The 22,964-nt window shown below is 43.4% G+C and overlaps 3 protein-coding genes and 2 pseudogenes across 3 annotated transcripts; 3 read left to right on the top strand and 2 right to left on the bottom strand.

The window, feature by feature from the left end:
- Nucleotides 1-2,123: 2,123 nt before the first annotated feature.
- On the bottom strand, nt 2,124-7,350 carry LOC116190394 (annotated as a pseudogene).
- Nucleotides 7,351-7,360: 10 nt separating this feature from the next.
- Nucleotides 7,361-8,762, top strand: LOC116190395 (GEM-like protein 5). Its single transcript, XM_031520077.1, has 3 exons — nt 7,361-7,837; nt 7,958-8,232; nt 8,321-8,762. Exons 1-3 carry the CDS (start codon nt 7,504-7,506, stop codon nt 8,519-8,521), a joined length of 810 nt encoding a protein of 269 aa, XP_031375937.1. The 5' UTR covers nt 7,361-7,503; the 3' UTR covers nt 8,522-8,762.
- Nucleotides 8,763-9,809: 1,047 nt separating this feature from the next.
- LOC116190393 lies at nt 9,810-12,109 on the top strand. Its single transcript, XM_031520076.1, has one exon. The coding sequence runs from the start codon at nt 10,040-10,042 to the stop codon at nt 11,981-11,983; it is 1,944 nt and encodes a 647-aa protein (XP_031375936.1). The 5' UTR covers nt 9,810-10,039; the 3' UTR covers nt 11,984-12,109.
- A 945-nt stretch (nt 12,110-13,054) lies between these two features.
- Nucleotides 13,055-14,460, top strand: LOC116190399 (annotated as a pseudogene).
- A 3,426-nt stretch (nt 14,461-17,886) lies between these two features.
- On the bottom strand, nt 17,887-19,678 carry LOC116190390. Its single transcript, XM_031520073.1, has 2 exons — nt 19,346-19,678; nt 17,887-18,618 (listed from the first exon to the last, which is right to left on the bottom strand). Exons 1-2 carry the CDS (start codon nt 19,580-19,582, stop codon nt 18,283-18,285), a joined length of 573 nt encoding a protein of 190 aa, XP_031375933.1. The 5' UTR covers nt 19,583-19,678; the 3' UTR covers nt 17,887-18,282.
- Nucleotides 19,679-22,964: the final 3,286 nt, after the last annotated feature.

Here is a 22,964-nt window from a genome sequence, read left to right as displayed (position 1 = left end):
AATTCAATTAAATTCGTCCTTCGTCAAAGTCTAGAGAGTGCCTAAGACGAAGAGCACGGCTACTGAACACTTTGACGGTTCATGAATATTGACTTCGACTAATTCTTTTCCCCATTTCTCTAATTTAAAACCGTCCGTCCCAATCGAATAGTACTTTTTAATACTCATCCGGACGTTCCGTTCTCAGAAGCTACAAAGAGATTTCGTGTGGCACTCGATGATGGGTCAAATCGAGTATGGATCTAATTTTATAGTTACTGCAAAGTTAACTTTTAGTAACGAAGTTAAATTTGATTTAATAATTGTGTTATTGAATTGAGAAAAAATATTGAAATTGATGAAAAAGTGTTGAATAACGATGATAATTTAATATTAAAAAATTAATTTGAATAATTGATAAAAAAAATATGTGAGAGAATTTGAAGAAAAGATTAAAAAAAGTAATTATTATGTTGTTAAATTGAGAGAAAATTAAAATTAAATTAAATTAAGTTAATTTTGATTTTGTTATCAAACCTAATAAGTTTGGTACCGATTTTTAAGACAGCTCTATTATTACAAACATTGTGGTTTTGTTTTTTACTTTAAAGTTATCTCGTCGTTAGTTTCCGATCGTTTTTGTGTTGAAGTGCTAATATGGCATATCAAGAATCAAACACATGACTAGAAAACAAACAATATATATTTAAAATTTAATATAAATAAAAACCTAGGCCCAGTGGCTGGACGCCCATTGATGAGAATTTGAGTGCATAATCTATATTAGTTTCACGTTGGGGACGAGTATCATGACGTATATCTTTCAAATTTCTCTTCGAGTAAATTTATGCCAAGTGCAGTTATACCTCTAGAATTTTATTCTAATAAACACAGACAATGATTGACTCGAGAAAGTCAAATCATCTCGGGTTTGTATAGCTCGACGGGACGCATAATTTATACTGGATTTTCCATATTTCTCCCATCGCAATGATTGACTCGAGAAAGTCATGCAAGAAATGTAAAATCAACATAAAAGGTGTACTCAATTATGAAGGATTGGTATGTAATCTAATCTTACGTATTCTTTTGTTGCACGATTTCCACAATAACAAAAAGTATATATATATATATATATATATTTGAAAAAATTAACAATTATTAATTGGGCGTCTAAAAAAGAAAAATATTCGGGTCTCATCAGAGAAAGCAATGGCAAGAATCAGAAAACGGGGGATGGCATATGATGAAAATGATGATTTGAACGAGTCCAACAGGAACAACAACAGTTGAAGAACGTGAGGCAATTACACATGTGGGGGCCCACCACTCACCAAATCATGAGGTGGGCCCTTTGTCTGGGCTGAAACGACACGAGCTAGTGGCAATAGCAGTGGCATCGGTGTCGTGTTAAGTAAACTAAACGAGTCGTGCCGAGTTGGTCGACATTTGCCGTAAAAAATACCAATCATCTTTCATGCATATGATGATAACAAAGATGTCTTCGATATCATCGAAATATCTTTCCTTTTGTTCTTTTTTAAAAAAATAAAAATAAAAACTCCGTATAATCGAATGGGAGAGCTGTCCCGTGGGCTGGTTTTTTCAGTCGGTTTTGTAAACATCAATCGATTGTCATTTTTAAAACACAGCTCCAATGCTATAAGCAATCGAAAGAGAGAGCACTTCAATCAAGAGTCAGTGTCTAACTAATTACAGTATTGTATGTAAAAAGTATATCACGTGGCACGTAATATAAATCAATTGGTGCTGATCAAGTGGTTACAAATTTGTAACGTAATACTTTATTCCGACTAATACCGCCCTGAGAATTCCGCCCGCGGCGGGCATGTTGACCATGAAAGAATTGTAAGCTCACCTCTACATTCAAAAATGGTAAAAAAGAATTAAAGAAATTGCCGAAAAGGGACCAAACAACTGTTTTCCCCTATAAATATACGGTCTCGATGTTGTTCGCCATAAATAAATAAAAAAGACCTCGACCTTTTATGGTACACGTTCCAAGCCATAGTCGAGTCTTTTTTACCACCAATTTGTTCAGTCGCAGCTAGAAATAACACGAGAAAATGATTTTTTTTTCTTTTTTTTTCTGATTATTTGGGAGGCCATGAATTCAGTATTCAGAAAGAAGATGAATAGCGATCTTATTCAGCTCGATAATGGGCTTAAAAATTGACCCAATCGTCTCATGGGCCTATGCGATCACATGATGGTCCAATAAGGAAGACCGGCACGTTTCTTAATCCAATGCATCTCTTCATGCATGTCAATCTTCATCATTCTTTGTCCATCGAAGGTCCGACCAGTCTATTGCCCCCTCATGTGGACATTTAGGATAAAAATTAATCAGTCCACCACGACAAGCTTCTGATACTGCTCTCCAGATATCGCGTCGAGCATGATCTTCTCGGGGTTGATCTCCCCGTCATTGTCGAGGAACATGCTGACCAAGTTCTCGGAGAACTCGCTGACTAGGGCGACCCCGTCCTGGGTCGCAGTCACGGGGGTCGACTGCGAGTCCCTCAGGTTCCAGAACACAATCTGCGGGATAGAGTCCCCACACCCTGCCTCCTCGAACTTCCTCCTGATCACCTGATAGTAGGTCTCCCAGGGGTTCATAGACGCCTCTTCAAACTCCATGTCGCTGAACACGAATATCCGCTTCACGATCTGATCCGAACTCAGATTCCAGTTCTTCGCCACCTAGAGTATCAAATCAAACACCTTCTCGAAGTCTGTGTTGCCTCCCCAGTCCATGCGCCTCACGAACTGCGTCTTACCAGCGAGATCGTCTCCCTCGATCGAGTGGAGCTCAGGGCTCTTGCTGAAGGTGATCACCTTCCCCTTCCACGGGTCTTTGCTCAGCTCCTATACCAAGATACTGAGCGCGACCGAGACCTCCATAGGGGTCCCCCTCATGCTACCGTAGACGTCACAGGCTGCAATGCAGTTCTCGAGCTTCCCGGCCTTGAGCAGGTTCTCCACCATCCTCTTCCAATGGAGCTCAGCAACTTCTCTGCCATCCCGGTGGTCCAACCGTCCAACGACTGGATTATCTCGTGGGTAGGAGAACCCCGACTGCGATTTTCCCTTTCCCAACTTCACATTCTCAAGGCACTCCTGGTAATAAATTACAAAAACAGTATACTAAATCAGATTGCTTACAACACAAGAAACTCATCCAATTATCGGTCTACGTGTTCATTGGCATGATGGAAAAAAAAATGAGACAATAACATCATTTAGATTAAACTGCAAAGCATCATATGATACAATACGATTAATCTCATATGGGCACGGAATATAGTACCCTGAAACGTTCGTTATAGTGCTTGAAGAACTTAGATACGTAGAGCTTCATCGCCACGGAGGGGACACGGTTGAATGGGATCTCGCCCCAGTTCTTTGGGCTCATGTACACCTTAGGCAACTCCAGGGCCTTCCGTAGCGGAACTAGCACCTCCCTTCTCAACCTGTCTCGAACCGTATACACAAAATGTGCCTCCTCCGTGCTCTCGTAGTCGGGAGACTACTCCCGGGAGAAGATCAGCAGCGCGATGCTCTCGCAGAGCAGCGTGGATTGGTCGAACGATGAGTCCGTGGAGGGACACCACTTTGCTGCAAGCCCGACCTCGTTTAACTCCCCCGAGTTTAGGAACTCCACGTCTGACTTCAGGTACTGTGCGAAATGCTCTGAGACTTTCTCGTGGAGTAACCGGAAATCCCCGTCCTGATTGTATCGATTGATTACCTTTTCGGCCTTGGCGATCGTCTCCTCTCTCTGAAGCTTCCACACCTCCTCAGGTCGACCATTACTCGGGGCGGGTGACTCCAACTTTCTTGACTTGTTCCTGTCCTCGGTCATCTGTGATTTCGAGCACAACCTTGAACTCCACTTGCGCTTCTCCCACTCCTGCTTCTGGACCCGCCTCACATCGGGGCCCTCAAGAAGGCGGTAGATGATCTCTGGCAGGTCGTTGAAGTACCCGAAGTTGGCCAATGGCCCTACGTTGTAGGTGAGGGTCCTTGGATGGTTCTTGAATAGCCAGCGCGCCACTGTGTGGAAACCTTCCTTGTCGGACTTCCCAGTCCCACGTACAGCGTGGAGGTTGCATATCAGCTTAAGGGCGGTGAGTGTGTCGTGGGCCCAGGTGAGGGTGAGCCGCTGAATCAGGGAATTGGGCGGGGTCTCGGGAACGACGTGGAAGAAGAAGTCTTAAGCATGGGTTGCCTGATGAGAGGGTAGGTGGCAGAGCCGTTCTCAGTGCAGCCCATGCTATGATCACGGCAGGAGGCGTCAGTGATCATGACCTCAGCAGGGGATAACTTGGAGAACTCCTCCGCTATCATGTCAGCATCGGAGCCTCCTGCTGGTATGGTCTGACGGCCAGAGAACTCCTTCACTAACTCGTCAGAGTAAGAGCCTCCGGCTGGTATGGTCCAACGGCCAGAGAGCTCTCGGAGGGGCCATTGTGTTGGTTTTGATTTGGGGCTTCAGTAAAGCGGAGGGGATCATACTACTATATCGTTCTATAGATAAGGAGGAAAGAATCCATGGTAGATACTGTGAATCGATTATATTCTTATTATTTACGGAAGTTCATATTCGTTGCCCGTGTTTATATTTCGTTTGCTGCATTTTTATTGGTCTTTACGACCGGGACAGTGGAACCACAATCATCCTCACGGTGAGATATTGAGCTTGGAGGGCAATGAATAGAAAATAAACGAGCGGATTTCCCTCTATAATTGATTACTTTGACCGCAAGCATCGTAACAGCCGAATCTATTTCTTGGGATCCAAGGAAACGAAATGGAAATAAGTATCCGAAATTAAGGGATTTATTTATTTTTACTTATTTGTCTAATTTTTTGCAATAGGAGTTTAATGAGAAGCTCTAAATGACTGTCGAGCAGTAACGCCACCAACAGATAAGATAGCATACGCAAAGGTCGTTCATATTCCTCAAAATGGTTAAATGGAGAAAGTTCTTTCGGAGTCGTAAACCTTAACTTAGGAGAACTGTAGTCACTGAGCATAGCAAAGGTCGTTAAGACACGAGCACGGCACTCTAGTGTTTCCTTAACCGAAGCACGCCTCTAGCGCACAGCAGCAACAGACGGCGGCCAAGCTGCAGAATTGATTCAACGAACAAGGCGAGTCAATTAGTATAGCTGGTTCACATCTAATTGTATAACGGGAATTTTGAAAAGGATCTGCTATGTCAATGAGAGTACTGACCATCCTTTAAGAAAGGAACCACAGCCACAGCTATCATCATCCTGCTGTCGAGGAGGTGGCGGCGGCGGCGGCGGCGGAAGTGGCGGTGGATATCCCTCATATGGTGGCGGCGGCGGTGGAAGTGGCGGCGGATATCCCTCATATGGTGGCGGCGGCGGTGGAAGTGGCGGCGGATATCCCTCATATGGCGGCGGCGGCGGTGGAGGATAGCCTGGGGGAGATGGTGGAGGCGGATAGCCCGGGGGAGGCGGACCTTAACAACAGTGTTATCCCAGTAAGATGGATATTCCAATGTCAGCACAAACTGATTTTCGTCTAATAAAAGGAAACTAGCCTCCACTGCCCCTCCTCTGGCATGGAAGGCACTGTCGGCGTCTGGGTTCTAGGAGCAGAGGGCCATCTTAGAGGCCCCTGCTGCCATCACCTGTGCTTGTATCGATAAGGGCCAGCTACATATTCTCTGCCAGATGACAGGCGGCAGTGGCGGCACCTCAGAGGTGTTCGCTTGGAGGTCATGTGAAAACTAGTGCCTAGTGCTATCTAGACTCAATGCTCCAGCCTCAAATCAGATTAGATTTTTCATTTAAGTGATCATTCGAACTACAAACCTTGTTTTTTCATGCACCATGTCGCCAAAGATTTCTGCCTAGGCATGTGAAGACTTGTAAAACATGATGGTTTTCCAAAAAAATCCAATCAAACAAATAGGCTGCTGTATAGCTCCCGAAAAGAGTTGGAGCATAGTGCTGGAAACTAAAACAGACCATCCAATGAAGTCGGCATCACTTCAGACATGCAGCAACCAAGTCCCGACACCGAGCAAGGAGGCATCCGTTACCTGGTGGCGGGTATCCAGGAGGAACCCTCTCGTAGCTCATTGATCAGACAGACAATTGGGCAGGGCTTCACAAGTGATATTAGAAAATCGAGTCGAACCACTCGAGTCACCGCATAAGATTCGGATGGGAAATTGAGCAGTTAGTTTGCTGATGGCTTTATATGTTGGAAGAAGATGACGAAGGGCAGTGTTCCTACCTATAGTTCTTTGGGCTTCAATGGGTCTGCGCTTATGGCTGATCCACCATAACTTCCAAAAACGTTTTGCTCCAACTAACTTTCAACCATGGAAAGAGATGGACAAAGCTCAGATTTTTTCTGTTTTCCTGGTGTTGGTAGCTTTTGTGGTCATGGAGCGTTCTATTCCCGCAGCTAGCTATTCTGTTTGACGGCAGTTGAAAAGAAATCACTCTCCTCCTCTCATCAGTTTCACTTCCCGTCCTGCGGTTAGCCCTGCATTTGCCCTTAAATCATTTCCAAGGAGTTGTATCGATATCCTGATATCGCTCACGGATCCGCAGAGAAGGAACTTCCCTATGTGACTATTGATCACAAGATCTTCCCTAGAACTGCCATGTAAACGCGGAGTGGTGAGATGATCAACCACCAGTGAAAAGGACCATCATCATCCGACAAGTTCACCATTCACGGGAAACTTCGGATTTTCAACCTTGAGTTGCTTGACTGAGGTTCATTCCCATCATTTCGACTGATAATAGATTCCGAATCAACAAGATGAACGTACTAGAGAACCATTAGACTCGATTCGCCTGTTAATTACTATCGAATGAAACCCCGGTAATACCCAACAAATAAGAAGCCCAGCGTCCAAAAAAGAAGAAAATGGGAGAGGTTGGGAAAGGATAAGGCTGTCACAAATCACAAAAAAAAAAAAAGAAAAAAAAAAGAACAAAACAGGATATCGTCCAGCTCATGGGCATGTCATTGTCTGAGTAAAGGCTTGAAGCCGTATGAGAAACGTGTCTCTCCCATAGCCATTGTCATGGCATTCAATTCCATATCCAAGTTCCAGGCCATGGCATCGTCACCATATCTTCAAATCTTCAATTAGAATTAAAATAATAATGAAAAATTGGAAATGGTCGGTCCTTAGTTTCCATATGGACACAGCAGAAGAAACTTCTCGCTATTACCTGGAAGTCTCCAGATGTGCCACCTCGATTAAGCTAAAAAAATGCCCCTTCTCGAAAGAAGTATGGACCCTTAGCTGCAAAGAAATCAAGAACCCGTGTTATGTCCAAACCCTATGGGAGATTAAAGATTAAAGGCTTCCATAAAGTAAGTCTTTTAGTATAAAGAGCCCTCAAAATTAAATCCCTAGAACACCAATCAGTTAAGCATAGAGAAGAGAAGATCGAACTTCGTAGTGTTACTGTCACTGGATCTCCATCAACGAAAAAACCATGTCGGCAACTCCTGAAGGTTCACACCCCCACAAGGAATCGACTTCTCCGAAGGCTACAGAGGCCGAGGCCCGAGAAGTATCATACCCGCCTGCCGAGGACACCAAGAAATGGGGAACCCATGTTATGGGGCCGCCTGCAGCGCCCTCCGCACACCCGGACAACCAGAAGGCCGCAACGTGGAATGCCGGGGACCACCAGCAGATCCTCCAGCCCTATGTCCGGTACGACCCCGTGGAGAAGCCCAGCAACAACCCGTTCGAGCCCGTTATTGACATGTTCAACTCCTGGAGCAAGAAGGCGGAGACTATAGCCCGCAATATCTGGCACAATCGTAAGACCCTGATGTCTGTAGATTATAGTCTTATACGAAGTTTGATCGGAGATCAACCGGTTTTAAGGGAAAATTCGGATGGACTGACATAGACATCGGCTTGATATTTTGATCTTGCAGTTAAAACAGGGCACTCTGTTTCTGAGGCGGCTTGGGGAAAGGTGAACCTTACGGCCAAAGCTATAACCGAAGGGGGATTCGAGCCCCTCTTCAGGCAGATATTCGGGACCGATCCAAACGAGAGCCTCAAGAAGACATTCGCTTGCTACCTCTCGACATCCACCGGCCCAGTCGCTGGAACCCTCTACCTATCGACTGCCCGTGTGGCTTTCTGCAGCGACCGCCCCTTGTCCTTCACTGCTCCTTCTGGACAGGAGACTTGGAGCTACTATAAGGTAATCATCATATTCACGTTGCATATAATTTTAAAACATCACACACTTTAGTGGAACCCGGGCTGTTTTCTAACTGCTCGTTCAACAGGTTTCAATTCCGTTCGTGAACATCTCGGCAGCGAATCCGGTGGTTATGAAGGAGAATCCGCCAGAGAAGTACATTCAGGTTGTGACCACGGACGGCCATGACTTCTGGTTCATGGGATTTGTCAGCTTCGAGAAGGCTTTGCATCACCTGCTAGAGAGCGTCTCGAATGCCCGAGCAGCGTACCCAGTTACAACCCAGTAGGCACCCCGTTTTTTCGTACATAATGAGTTTCGAGTATTCCTATTCGTTGCTATGTTTGTGAAGGTTTGAGCACGGCGTGTTTACTTCATGATTGACTAGTAAGCAGATGGAGAGAGCGAGCCATCGTCATTGTTGGTTGTACATCTTCATAGTTATAGGAATGATCGTTTTGAGTTTTTCTTTCTTGTGAATAAATCTATCATTTGTTGAATGATAATATCCATTCTGATGGTATTGGAAATTTCTCATATCGAATTAATAGTGCTGCCCATTGAGTCTAGATATTCATATTAACGATAACATACATAGAAGGGCAAATTCCAGTTTTCTAAACCACCGATTCACTGTACCGAGGGACAGGCCAAAGGGCTAGAGGATGCAGTTCGTCTCAAATTTCCGATGACATACTTTCTATATATTCTGTGTCTATCATAAAATTGTTTATCTTCTGCATCGTAGCATCGTCTTAAGCATTGTGAACTTGACGCTTTGAACTGAAATTCCAAAGGGGAAAATCGTTCCTTTGTAGAAATGCATGGGGCTGCAATTGCCGGTAGAAATATTAACCTGAGCATGAACAAAACTCAGAGAAATTCCATGGTCGATTCAAGCAATCGACGATTTGAGTGATCCAAAGTTCATGATCACTGTAAGTGGTCATTCCGGTACCACCTGAATGCAAGGAAAAGTCACTTCCGGTAACCATAGAAGCTCCTGAAAACTACATATCATGGCAATACAATTGATCTGAGCTAATTCCGAAATCATTTAGAGCAGAATAAGTAGCATTCAAGCCAAAAGAACCTTCCCTATTAGATCCGTCTTCATCCAAATGCCTTAACGGTAATCAAATCCGGAGGGATAGGGAACTGGTCAAATGTCTAGAGGGGTATGGCTTCTTGACTAGTCTTTGAGCCTGGAGTCAGTCAAACTCTGAGTAAGGGGCGATGAATAGGGAAGAATTCAAAATTGGTTCCAATCCTCTATTTTGGCTCTTCTTGAATGCTCTGCTGCTATCACGTACCTGTCACATACAAAATCATGCATGCCCTCCACCCTACAATATCTTACTCGATAATCAGCCACGGCTCGAATCAATACAAAATTACGGAATGCGGCGAAGCACGATGTGGCAAGAACATTGCTATTTGATATCGACGTGATGTTACTTGCAGCATAGACATATCAAAGAAATACTGTTTAAGAATCAAAATATATTCTTACGCCAACACTAGTCGAATATGAAATTGAATAATCAACTCTCTCGTCCACGTCGAGCTGTAAATAATTAAATAATTGCTTAGCCCGTAATCAACCTTTAGGTGGAAAATTATGAATTATATAGTTCAAAGGTCAACGGAAATCAATCGAGAAGAAAGTCTCTCCGATTCCATTTTATTTGCATTTTCTTAGCCTCCAAGTTCATCATCCATCTTATTTATCCTCCCTACTCTTCTTCCCCAAAGCACAACGAACGCAATTGATCACGACCAGGAAAAGGGGAATACAACCAAAGTGATGGCCCCTTCAGCTGTTCTCGGCCCTCCGGAACTCTACTCCCGAACCTCGGGAGTGCACTCTGCGGCTGCAACCTCTGGCGATGCCTTTGTCGACCTGATGGTGGTGGAGTTCAACAAATTTTCCACACGCACCGAGCCGCCGAGGGGCTTCACTGAGAACTACTCCGCCACCTACCTCTCCTCCGGCAACCCATGCCTCGACTTCTTCTTCCACATCGTGCCCGACACCCCGCCCGAGTCCTTGGCCGAGCGGCTTGCCCTGGCCTGGTCCCACAATCCCCTCACGACACTTAAACTGATGTGCAACCTCCGCGGGGTCCGTGGGACTGGGAAGTCCGACAAGGAAGGCTTCTACAGGGCGGCGTTATGGCTCTTTAGGAACCACCCGAGGACGCTCGCGTGCAATGTCGGGGCCTTTGCTGATTTTGGCTATTTCAAGGATCTGCTGGAGATCCTCTACCGCCTTCTCGAGGGCCCAGATGTGAGGCGGATTCAAAAGGAGGAGTGGCTGCAACGCAAGGGTGGGAGAAAGAGGAGAGCAATGTCTCTGATGAGGCGCAGACATTTTGCTAAACCTGGTAGGAAGAAAAAGGAGGAGTCCGAGAAATCAAACTCTTCCATTCCGAGGGAGGAGGATTGTGTCGCAAAGGCAATGGCCAGGTCGAAGCAAGAAGAAGAGAAGGCAAGAGATCTCAGGAGGGAAAAGAAGATCGCCATGGCCAGAAAACTGATCGAACGGTACAATCGGGACAGTGATTTCCGCTTCCTCTATGATAAAATCTCTGAGCATTTTGCCCAGTCCTTGAGGAAGGATTTGGAGTTCCTCCACTCGGGTGAGATAAATAAGATTGGGCTCGCCGCCAAGTGGTGCCCCTCGATCGACTCTTCATTCGACCGATCCATCCTCCTATGCGAGAGCATAGCGAAGCTAATTTTCCAACGTGAGTCGTACCCAGAGTACGACGGCGTTGAGGAGGCACATTACGTGTATAGAGTCCGTGATAGACTGAGGAAGGAGGTACTTGTGCCACTGCAAAAGGTCCTGGAACTGCCCGAAGTGTACATGGGCGCGAATGACTGGGGCTCAATCCCGTACAACCGTGTCGCCTCCGTGGCGATGAAACTTTACAAGGGCAAGTTCATGAAGCATGACAAGCAGCGGTTTCAGGAGTACCTGGACATGGTGAAGTCAGGAAAGGCGAAAATTGCTGCCGGCGCTCTGCTCCCCCACGAAATTATAGCATCCCTAAATGACGGGGAAGAAGACGTCAGGGAGGTAGCTGAGCTCCAGTGGAAGAGAATGGTGGATGACCTTCTAAAATCCGGGAAGCTCGAGAATTGTATTGCTGTTTCTGATGTCTCAGGTAGCATGACGGGGATCCCTATGGAGGTCTCCGTTGCGCTTGGGATCCTGGTCTCGGAGCTGAGCAAAGATCCGTGGAAGGGGAAGGTGATCACGTTCAGCGAGAGTCCTCAGCTCCACTTGATCAAGGGAGATGATCTGGCTGCAAAGACGCAGTTCGTGAGGAACATGGACTGGGGAGGCAGCACCAACTTTCAGAAGGTGTTTGATCTGATACTCGAGGTGGCAAAGAAGGGGAAGCTGAGTTCCGATCAGATCGTGAAGCGGGTGATCGTGTTTAGCGACATGGAGTTCGACCAGGCGTCACGGGACCCCTGGGAGACCGACTATCAAGTGATCAAGAGGAAGTTTAGGGAGGCAGGCTATGAAGATGCGGCTCCACAGATTGTGTTCTGGAACCTGAGGAACTCTAGGTCCACTCCTGTGAGCGGGACACAAGAAGGGGTCGCCCTAGTCAGCGGTTTCTCGAAAAACCTGCTCAACCTTTTCTTGGACAAGGACGGGCAGATCGACCCCGAATTGGTCATGCTCGAGGCGATTTCCGGAGAGGAGTACCAGAAGCTGGTGGTGATGGATTGATTGATCCTCGAGAAGTTCTAGTAATAAGAAAGATCAAATTCTGATGTTTTCTTTTCAGAAGTTGATGTACTCGATCAGTTTGCATATATGCTCCAAAAGGAAAATGAGATCAACAAAAACTTATCACTTCGGTCGAGTTCATAGCAACTCCGGCATATGGAATCAGGATCCGTTAAAGCGTAAAGGGTAACTTGACTCAGTATCCCGGGAATAAAACTCACACTCCGTGGTTGATAGCTGCAATACGTTCTTTCACGTTCAACCTGTCAATTGTCTAACAATTTGTGGCTCGAAACCTATGCCGAAGGATCAAATCGACACAAGTTTCTGAATGGGATTGTAAATTACTAAAAAAGACTGCTTGAATGGTATATCTCATCTTGGTCCAATTAAGCCAGAAGAACCATTTCTTATGGCTATCAGTGTAGTTCTTTTCTTAGCTTATTGGTAATCAAATCGGGATGGCTTCATCTAAGACCTGTCTCGAGTGTAGAATTAATCAACATCGAGGGAGCAATGTCCTAAGGCGATGATGACAAGGGAAGGTTCCAATTCTCTGTTCGGCTCTTCTCCATTGCTCTGTTATCCTATACTGGACACGTCGAAAATCATATTCTTCTATTTTATACTATCTTACACGACAATGCACCACGACTTGAATTTATTTAAAATAGCTGAATGCGGAGAAACACAACGTGGTGCTGCGTTCATTTTTATTTGAAACTGAAGCGATGTACTTGGAACATAGTTATATGGTAGAAGTCATCCCGAATCATTGCGTAAGCCAAAAAGACTTGAGAGGAAGGGAAAAAAAAAAAAAAACAAACCTCCTCTCAATTGCAGAAGTGCTTAGCCAGAGTCAACTTTCAGGTGAACAACCAACAACATAAATTAACTCATAAGCAATTTCACCTTTTATATGCCGATGCAATCCTTATTATTGACAAAAATTAAATAATTTAATAAATAAGCATGGACTATCCTCTACTAATAATGACATTGATAAAAAAATCGATCACTTCGAACGCTCAAAGTGTTTTTTTGGGTAAATTACTCCAACGGTACAAATAATTTTATAAATGTACCCCTCTGGCCAAAAAGGTGATCGATCGGTTTAGCCGGGATGGAGACTTCTGCTTCCAATACGACTGCATCTCGGAGCACTTCGTTCAGTGCCTAAAGGCGGACATCGGATTTCTGAACTCCAGGGAGATAAACAAGATCGGGTTTGCTGCAAACCCTCTGTCGACTGATCCACCCTCCTCTGTGAGAGCATCACAAGGCTAATTTTTCCCCGGGAGTTGTGTCCCGAGTACGAAGGCATCGAGGAGGCCCATTACGCTTACAGAGTGTGTGATAGGCTGAGGAAGGAGGTTCTTGTACCGCTGCGAAAGGTCCTGGAACTCCCTGAAGTGTATATCGGGGCAAATGACTGGGGGTCGACCCGTATAACCGGGTGGTTTCTGTGGCAATGAAGCTCTACAAAGACAAATTCATGAAGCACGACAAGAAGCCGTTCGAGGTTAGTTAAAGTTCCGAATCAAATATGTTATAGCCTATATTCCCGACCTTTAGATCACGATTCACAATCTGATTTTGGAATCATATACAATTTCTATCACCAGGAATGTCTCATGAATGTGAAGTCAGGCAAAACAACGATCGCTGCCCGTGCTCTGCTGCCGCATGAGATAATCTCATCCCTACACGATGGCTACCGTGATAGCGACGTGGAGAAATTGCTGAGCTCCACTGGAAGAGGATGGTGGATGACATGCTAAAGGCCGGGAAGCTCAAGAACTGCATTGTTGTGTGTGACGTTTCATGTAGCATGAGGGGGATCCCTATCGAGGTCTCTGTTGCGCTCGGGATCTTGGTCTCGGAGCTGAGCAAAGATCCGTGGAAGGGAAAGGTGATCACTTTCGGCGAGAGTCCTCAGCTTCACTTGATCGAAGGAGATGATCAGGCTACAAAGACGAAGTTCGTGAGGAACATGGACTGGGAGGCAACACCAACTTCCAGAAGGTGTTTGATCTACTCAAGATGGCAAAAATGGGGAAGCTGAGCTCGAATCAGATTGGGAAGCGAGTGTTCGTCTTCAGTGATACGGAGTTTGATCGAGTGTCTATGAAACCTGGGGAAACCGACCATAAGGTGATCAGGAGGAAGTTCAGGGTACAAGGACGCGGTCCCGCGGATTGTGTTCTGGAACCTGAGGGACTCGAGGTTGACCCCCGTGTGCATGGACCAAGACGGGGTGGCCCTAGTCAGTGGCTTCTCAAAGAACTTGCTCAAGATGTTCCTCAACAACGATGGGCAGATCAACCAGGATTCAGTCATGCTCGATGCGATTTCTGGGGAGGAGTATCAAAAGCTGGTCGTGGTGGATTGATTTTCTCCTGAATGATCTTATTAGATACTATAAATTTTCAGTTGTACTCTTCATAACCGGAATGGAATAATAACCGAAAACTTTGCTTTACGCGACAATAATCAGTTCATTCCAACCCGGAATGCCTCGTCTCACCTCATTCATTCCATAATTCAAACGGTGAGAATCGAACCTACATGTCGAGTCGTGGAATGCCACCGCTTTACAGACCGGTCCACATAGTACTGCCTAATGGAAAGCCCAAAACCGTTTAGGGCCTGGTTTGATAGTTTGTTCCTTGAAGGCCATATAAATTGTTTGCATCCAATGTTGGCCCAAACAAGAAAATGTCCCTAATTGTTGGCGACAGGCTTTATCGTATGAATTATGAAGTGAAATAATTTTTTTTTTTAAAAGAGGCATTCTTTTATAAGTACAAAAAAAATAAAAAGTAATACGTTTGAAACATAAATTAGGGGGAGTTTTGGGAGATGCAAAAATGTGGGAAAGGGACAAGGGGATGGAGATAGAGGAACAGACAGAGACACATAGATTCCCTTCCCTTTCCCACCTAGTCCCACTGCTGCTTACAAGCGGAACAGAACAGTTTTCAGATTGAATTTTGTTATGGAAGGAAATTAGGAAAGGGAAACCGATGGTCGAACTGCTTTTCTATTGATATAATTTCTGGACTGCCACGATACCGACCCGCTCGAGCTTCATTAGCATTCCCACGGGAAGAACAATACTCGAGCTTAGTACTAATTCCGTAAAATCAGGAAACAAGAAAAGGCTCGGGCTCGTCAACCTTGGCTCCTTTGGGTTTTCTCTCGATTATATTCAAATGCCTGGGTCATGGCTGTTGTGTGCCAAGACATATGGTCCCTTGAAATCAATATATCATGGCTCCGCATATGATTGATCATATCCACAATGGACCGGACAAAGACAGAGACGTTACCTTGGTCCCGAGCTAGCTAATCTGTGGCCCATCGTGAAATGGCACCACATGAACCCGCAGCGGTACCTGTCATACAAAAGACTGACATTGCATATATGCATGTATATGCACATAAGAGCAAAGGGAGGGACAGAATTTTATGGAATTATTTTGTGTGTGATCAATCTGTGAAAGTATCATTAAGCATCCATCCCTATCCCACTTCACCCTCCCCAGCCTGCATAGATTCCCCTGCCCCTCTGCCCTGCCAACATCCCAGTCCAAACCCATTCACCAATCAATCCATCTCTCTCTCTCTCTCTCTCTCTCTCAATCTCTCATACACACATTCACCAACAAACAAACAGAATCTCATAGTACATTGTTTTTTTTTGGCTAAATAGAATCTCATACTACACTGATATGAGGCCTCCCACCCTCGCCCTCCAAGCAATGCGCAACTCTACCCGGGCTATCTGGAGCAGTCGTTCCTTCATCATATGATTAACCGCGAGCTTTACTAGAATTAAATGCTAGAAGCCCTCCGGTGTTTCGTGAAACAATTTATATTATATCATGTGCTTAAGGGAACTGGTATGTCTCAGGAATCAACCGCTTGTAAGACCAGTGGAAATTTTGGCAGTTTCTGCTGGCGTACATGTATACCGAAGGGCCGGCCAGCAGTGATAGTGGGGGACTGGTGATGTAAAAGGCGTTTGTCCTTCCCGGAGGGAGACGGTAGAAAGCAGACATAATAGAGACTGACTGAGGAGGGGAAAGAGAAAAAAGAAAAAAAGGCTGTGTGTCTTTAGGGATGCACAAATTATTCTCACATTCGCTACAATCCTAAGGAATGCTTCTAATCTCTTTTGTTTCACTATGGAACCTCTTCCCATGCCATGCCATGGAAGACTAACGTACGGTCAGGTGCGTGCTGCAGACAAGCCCAAAAATTGTTTCTTTCTTCTTCTTTTTTTTTTAAAAAAAAAATTTCGAAAAATTAATTTGATTTAATACATATGTTGAACAGAATATTCACGGTCATTATTACTCCGGATGATAAATCACTCCTGCAAAATTTCATAGTTTCTGAAAATGAATTAGTAGATAAAACCGATCGTCATTTAATCAAATTTCTCAATGAGTGTTACGCGAATAACAATTCTAACTCGCCAAGTTTCGTGATGGGTGATCTCAGAGCTGAATAAAGTCTTTCACATATATTTACACAATTTTTTCATGATAAAAAGGAAGATAAAATCTAGGTAAATTGGTGAAATTTAAAAATGTTATTAATTAGTTAAAATAAAGAAATTGGAATGAAAATGTTTCTGTCCTATTCTTTTGTAAAGATTTCCGCTGAAATATTTTATTGTTAATTTCTTCATGTCTGACAGCTCCTTATTATGCATCAAAGATGTCAAAAGTGCTAATAATATCGCGTTTAAATCTCACCAAGTGAAAGTACATCTACACTCTTGCATAATTAAGGTCGAGATTTTCCAGCAGGCATAAACTTAAAAAATGAATATGGCAATGATAAATTTATTACGAATCAAACTTGAAGCATTTTGACAGCGTAAGTATATATCTCATTCAAAATCAATAAACGTGCCTTTTATTTTTTTGGAAAATGTTGGGTCTTAAACGGAAATGAATTGAAGGAAATACTTTAGTAAATACGGAAAAGAAGAAAATTATATCTTTTCACTTACAATAATACATGCTCCTAATTCTCCCAAAAAAAAAAAAGCTCCTCTTCCTCTTCCGAAAGAACTTTTTTTGCATTTTCTTTTCAATTAGTGATACGCATAAAAAAAAGGGGGTAGTTAGCAAGAAAAAGAGATTGAGGGAAAAAAACAAAAAGGCACCTTACAAAAGAGTAGGAAAAATATATTAGTGGGCATTAGATGAAAAGCAAGAAAGAAGATCAATTTGGAGAAAAAAGAAAAAGAGATGGCCAGGGGAAATCTTCTGTTCTCCGTATGGATAGTTTCATATACTTGGACAGGAGAACTGCCATATAACCTTAAGTTCTTCGGTTTTTTGTTCGAGAAGTTGTATCGTGTAATCTCAATATGACAGAATATCTCGAAGATACATGCATGTTTTTATACATATGGAAATCAGGAAACTGCATATCATATTGCCCTAATTAACAATCGGCAAATGAGTAATTGAATGTTCTATATTACCATGTTAGCTCCCATAATCACATGATTTACGGGATGCATACAGCTTAACTGTCAACTTCCAAACCTTTCTATAAAGTGGACGTTAAACTATTATTTTTATTTACTAAATGAAGAATATTCTTAATGATTATTTTGCTGCTATGCACTTTATCGGTGTAAAATAAAAATCAGTTTTTGTTTTTTTAAAACTTTAAATCCGGCTTAATTAATTAAAAAGGTAGATGAATAAATTAATGTAAGCAACCTATGCAAGCTCCAACTTGTCATTAATGAGCAAGAACATAAACAATTGGGAATATTAAGAAAATGGAGGCATTGATTTGAGAATAATACTGCCTGGCAATAAGCTGCTGAACATATATTGATGTAGGAAAATGTCAGTAATGCCAACACGTCCTAATCAAAATACTCATCGTCAATATTATTCTCTTCTTCACCATTGACCTTTCGATTGGCCAGACCGGAAACTTCATACTTCGATCATAAGAAATGAAGAAAAATATATATAGCATGTTAAGAAGAAATTGAATGATGAAGAACATTAAAGGAAAAAAAAAAAAAAGAAACAGATTTCAGTGAGCGATATGATGAACATATTTGTCTCACATTTTTCATCAATCCACACCAGAACTTCTTCAGGGCCCATTCAGCCATGGGGTGGAATGGATTGAAGATCATCAGAAAAATGACGAGAAAATGGAAAATCAAATCATCTCGGCGGGTTTCGGAACAAAAATCAACTCGCTGTGTCAAATTAGCTTTGATTGGATTGAGTCTGGTCGTCCCTGCGCCTTCATAGAGAGCCGTTCTCGGGCCGGTCAAAGTGGAGGAGCTGCCCGCCACATCTGGGGCAGTCCTCAACCTGCTTCGGCACCATGTAGTACATTAGGCAGGTCTTGCAGCCCGCTACCACCAGGACGTGGTCCTTGCCTGTGGCAACCTTGGGGGGCTCCCGGGTCGATGAAGAGGGCGGGGACGACTCAGAGGAGGACTCTTCGGAGTCATAGTTGGAGCTGTTGTCTTCGTCGTCGTCGGAGTAATAGTAGGTCCCCGAGTAGTCCGCGGTTACTCTAGGGTCCTCTTTGGCCTTCATCCCGGTTCTCCAGTTAATGTAGTAAATCTCTCCTGTCTGAACATACATAACAGCATCAGAAGTTATAGCAAATATATGAAAATTTGCACTCATTACAAATAGTAAAGTTTTCGTCTTTCTCAGCTTCATGTCTCGATTGAATAGCAATAAGTCGACCATTTTGCTTATTGCTCAGAGTCTGCGGGACCCCGGGGTCCTCCGAAACCAATGGAATGCCGCTGCGGATCATTGATCGGATAAAACCCGGAAAAACCTTTCCTTTTTGCTTCTTTAATGATCGAGACGCAGTTCTATGGACACACATTTGCCCCATGTGCAGAAGAATATGATCGAGGGACGACCAAGAAAGGCTCCATTAATTTTTCTCCAAATTGATCGGTCGGTCCTACTGATGAGAGGAAATCATCAGACGGGTCAAAGGCGAAAAGGGTTTCGCAGTCTTTCTGCAGTGCTGCTTCCTGTCACTGTCTAGGGTTAGGAACATAAACCCTAATCCCATTTCACGGCAGGGACAAGAAGCCGGAGGGCAATAAATGCATGCGGAGTGGGGGGGCATTAAAGAGCAAAGGAACCAGCCAAACGAATCAACCTTTTCAGAAACAGAACACTGTCTGCAAAGATCTGATCATGGCTTTCGCATTTATTGAACCCTGTAAGAGGAAACACCAAGCTCCCTTCTTGTTTTTTTTGTTCTTTAATGGATGAAGAAAACAACAAAGGCAAGCATTGATGATGAGGAGGAGGAATAGGACATGACATGTACCTTTAAATCGAGGCATTGCTCCCAATGGTAAGGGAGTGAGATGTGGGAGTTGAGCTCCAAGGTGGAGTCGAAGCTGTTGGGTTGGCTCTCGGAGACGTCGTCTGAGCTCGATGACCGGCCGAGCCCCGCGGAGCCGCTGGCTCCTCCGCCGCCGCCGCCGTCGTGATGGTTCAGGGAGCAGTTCTGGAGGGACCTCTCGAGCGACGCAGTGATCGTCGCCATGTTTGGAGCTGTCATTAGATCGGAGAAGATAGAGAGAGAGAGAGAGAGAGAGAGAGAGCTGGTGAAGGTTGAGATTTGGGGAAGGGAAAAGGAACTAAAATGGAAACAAATTGGCTGATTTAGAGAGAGAGAGAGAGACTGCTAATTGGGAAGGAGAAGAATTGGAGTGTTCCCCACGCGCTGCGGCTGCCAGTGGGAGCGGCACCCGGTGGGACCAGAGCTCCCAGGCGGGGCCCACAGGAGCTCCGTCCCTGATAATACGGTACGTGGGGCCCGTCTCATACGTGTCGGCCAGGCGTGGACATGGATTCGCACTGGTACTGTGGAGGCTTGCCCACGCGCGGCGGCTAAGCGAGTGCAGAGAACCATTTCAATTTTGTTTTTTGTTTTTTGTTTTTTTTAATCTTATTATTATTATTTTCTGAAACAAAGAAAATAAATAAATAATAATAATCGGGTGGAGGGGGGGGGTTGGTTAGATCCGGTGAGAGAGGCAGAGTTATCGAGAAGAATGCCGGAATTTTCTTTAACAGTCTCCTTATTTGTGCTTTGACGACTATTTTCACATGGTCAAAATGATTCTTCCCCTTTCATTTCTCCCCAGGGGAAAAAATAAAATTAAGAATTTTGAATCCATCCTCCTCCCATTTTGAAGAATTTTGCTATTTTATTATTTCAATTTCTACCTCCCATGTGTTTATGAACCTATTAAAGGTTGGACCTTAATTTTTATCCATACCGTCTTTTGTAGATATTATCGCGAATCAGACGTCTCCTGGTTAAGACTTGCTCAATGTTCGATACTCGGGTAAGATGGGTCGAAAAATCTTAGGATGGTGATTGTTGACGGGGTCCAACCCCACATCTATATATCCTAACCTCTACGACGCGTGAGCTCGCAAATAAATTAGCCTGAGAAGTGAGGAAGGATAACCATCTCATCCCATTGAAAGTTTCTTCAACCTTCACTTTTGTAATCTCAAAATTAAAGATCAGCCATTGAATACATGCACGTACTATACACGTAATGCATCAGTGAATTTTTCCATCGGGTCAAATTTAGTTTCGTTGTTTCCGTCCTGTGTACATTGGTCGTGTGTATCGTATGCTTTCCATATGGTATGAACAAAAAGGTCTTAATCTTTTACCTCCTCAACTGTTCCAATGCCAGAACATAGAAAGCTTATTGCATCATCAAACACACTCAATTAACATAAAATATCGTATATTTACAAAACACATTGAAATGGAATATTATTAGGTTTTTTTTTGCATAAATATATAATATAAAGGGGATGGATGGGGAATTTTGCCTTGTCTGTCCCAAGCGTTGGAATCTCTTCTGAACTCTTCTTTGCAGTTTTTCTGACATTAAAGATTAGAGCCTCTCTCTCTCTCTCTCTCTCTCTCAAAATCAGTCTGTAGCTTTGGTAGCTGCTGCATATGCTGCACAGTAATATTCCTTATGGCCCTACTTGACTGCTTCCCCCTCTGCCTCTTGTTTGGGTTCTTTGGATTGGAATGTGTTCTTCACCACTTCTTCAAACAAACTGATGATTCCCATCTCATTCACTTCACGGGTCATCACCCCTAACCGAATTTTTTTAAAAAAAAAAAACCTCTTTTTTTTTTTTAAAAAAAAAAACCTCTTTTTTTTTTTTTTTCAATAATAAGAATTAGTTAAGAGGGCATAAGTTGTCTTAAACTTCTCTGGACTCACTACATTTACTGCATCTGGAGGGAGAGGAACGCCAGGCTCTACCGGAATCAAGTCTCGCCTCCAACAATTATAATACGAAGGATCTTCTCGGATGTGAAAGCAAAGTTGTCTGTTCTCCCTCGATTCTCATGCAAAATTGCACACTCTATCATTGCGAGGCATATGTTTCACCATTTTGATACTGCAACTAGTTGACTTGGGAGTAGCTCTTGGGTATTTTTTATTTTACTCCGTATAGAGGAAAATGGTATTGGTTTCTGATGTAAATTCATCTGTTATCAATGAAGTTTCATCATTTATCCAAAAAAAAAAAAGAGGGCATAAGTTAATGAATATTTGATTATTAATTACAAAATATAAAAAATAATTAAGAAGGAGGAATGTGCTTGTGTTTTTTTGGAGGGCGGGCAGCTGCAGGAAGGCAGGCGAGTATTCCAATTCATTCTCCCTCACCTCAGTTAGTGGGTTAGTGGGTGGGATGAGGCGTGCTTGCTGCTTCCTTCCTAGTTTGCTGTTGATCCACGGGATGCACTCCTTTTCATATCCCAAAATTCTATGTGTATATATATAGATATATTTAAGTCTTTTGATAATAATCAAACTTAAAATATTTTCTTCGACATTAATTTAATTATTTCATAGGACTATGTCCATATGTATTAGGATTTGCACATTAATTCGAGTTTCCTATATTGTATTATAAATCCTGGTCAGAGAGTTGACATGTATGATAATAAATTAATAATCCGTAATCGATTAATTTCCTCCATCTTTTTCATACGACATTCCATAAATTTCGCTCACCTAAATTTCGCAATAATTAAGCTTTAAAGTCAAATCATAACATATATATATATATATTTATATTTATATCTATATCTATATCTATAAATTATACTTTTAGGCAGCTCATCATCATTTTACACGTAAATACAAAAATGATAAAATATATAATAAGGTTAATAATAAAAAAATTTCCAAACTGTTCACATTTTAACGATTTTATCATGAAATATTTTTCTTAGCCGATTAAATCACAAATTACCGATTTGACAACAATGTTAACGCATCGTCAATATTTCCCTTTATTTTAACCAGAATTGCTGAAGTGTACATGATGGCGCCCTTTGGCTCGCGGTGATTGACCGAATGGATGTCACATTTTTTTTAAAAAAAGATATTCTGAAAATTAAAAATATAACAAAAAAGAAAAACAAAGGCCCTAAGACCGAAAGTGCGGGGAAGGGGAGGTGGCCGACAGTGAGTGTCTCGACACCAACCACCATTCCGATCGGCTACTGTCTCCGGCCACCCTAATTGGGGCGATGGGGGCCAACATCGAGGCCCCCATCGATTGGAATCGAAAAACCCCCACACGACGGCTCGAACAGTCTTAACTGGGGTCGTCGATGACAGCAGAAGTCGTTGGCGACCTCGGTTGGGAAGATGGTGGCTGGCTTTGAAATCCTCACCGCCGGCCACTCACCGTCAGCCACTTCCTCCTCCACACTTTTGGCCTTACGACCTTTTCTTCTTCTTCTTTTTTTTTTAAATATATATATTTTAAAATGTGGGACCCACTAGACCAATCACTGCGAGTCACGTGTACAAGTCAGAGATTCCGATTAAAATTGACAGAGATAATGACGGCATGCTAACATTAATGTCAAATTGTTA

This window comes from Punica granatum, unplaced genomic scaffold (genome assembly GCF_007655135.1).
Source record: "Punica granatum isolate Tunisia-2019 unplaced genomic scaffold, ASM765513v2 Contig00431, whole genome shotgun sequence".
In the NCBI taxonomy this organism is placed as follows: Eukaryota; Viridiplantae; Streptophyta; class Magnoliopsida; order Myrtales; family Lythraceae; genus Punica; species Punica granatum.
Note: the sequence above shows the minus strand (reverse complement) of the source record. Positions and strands in the feature narration are given on the sequence as shown.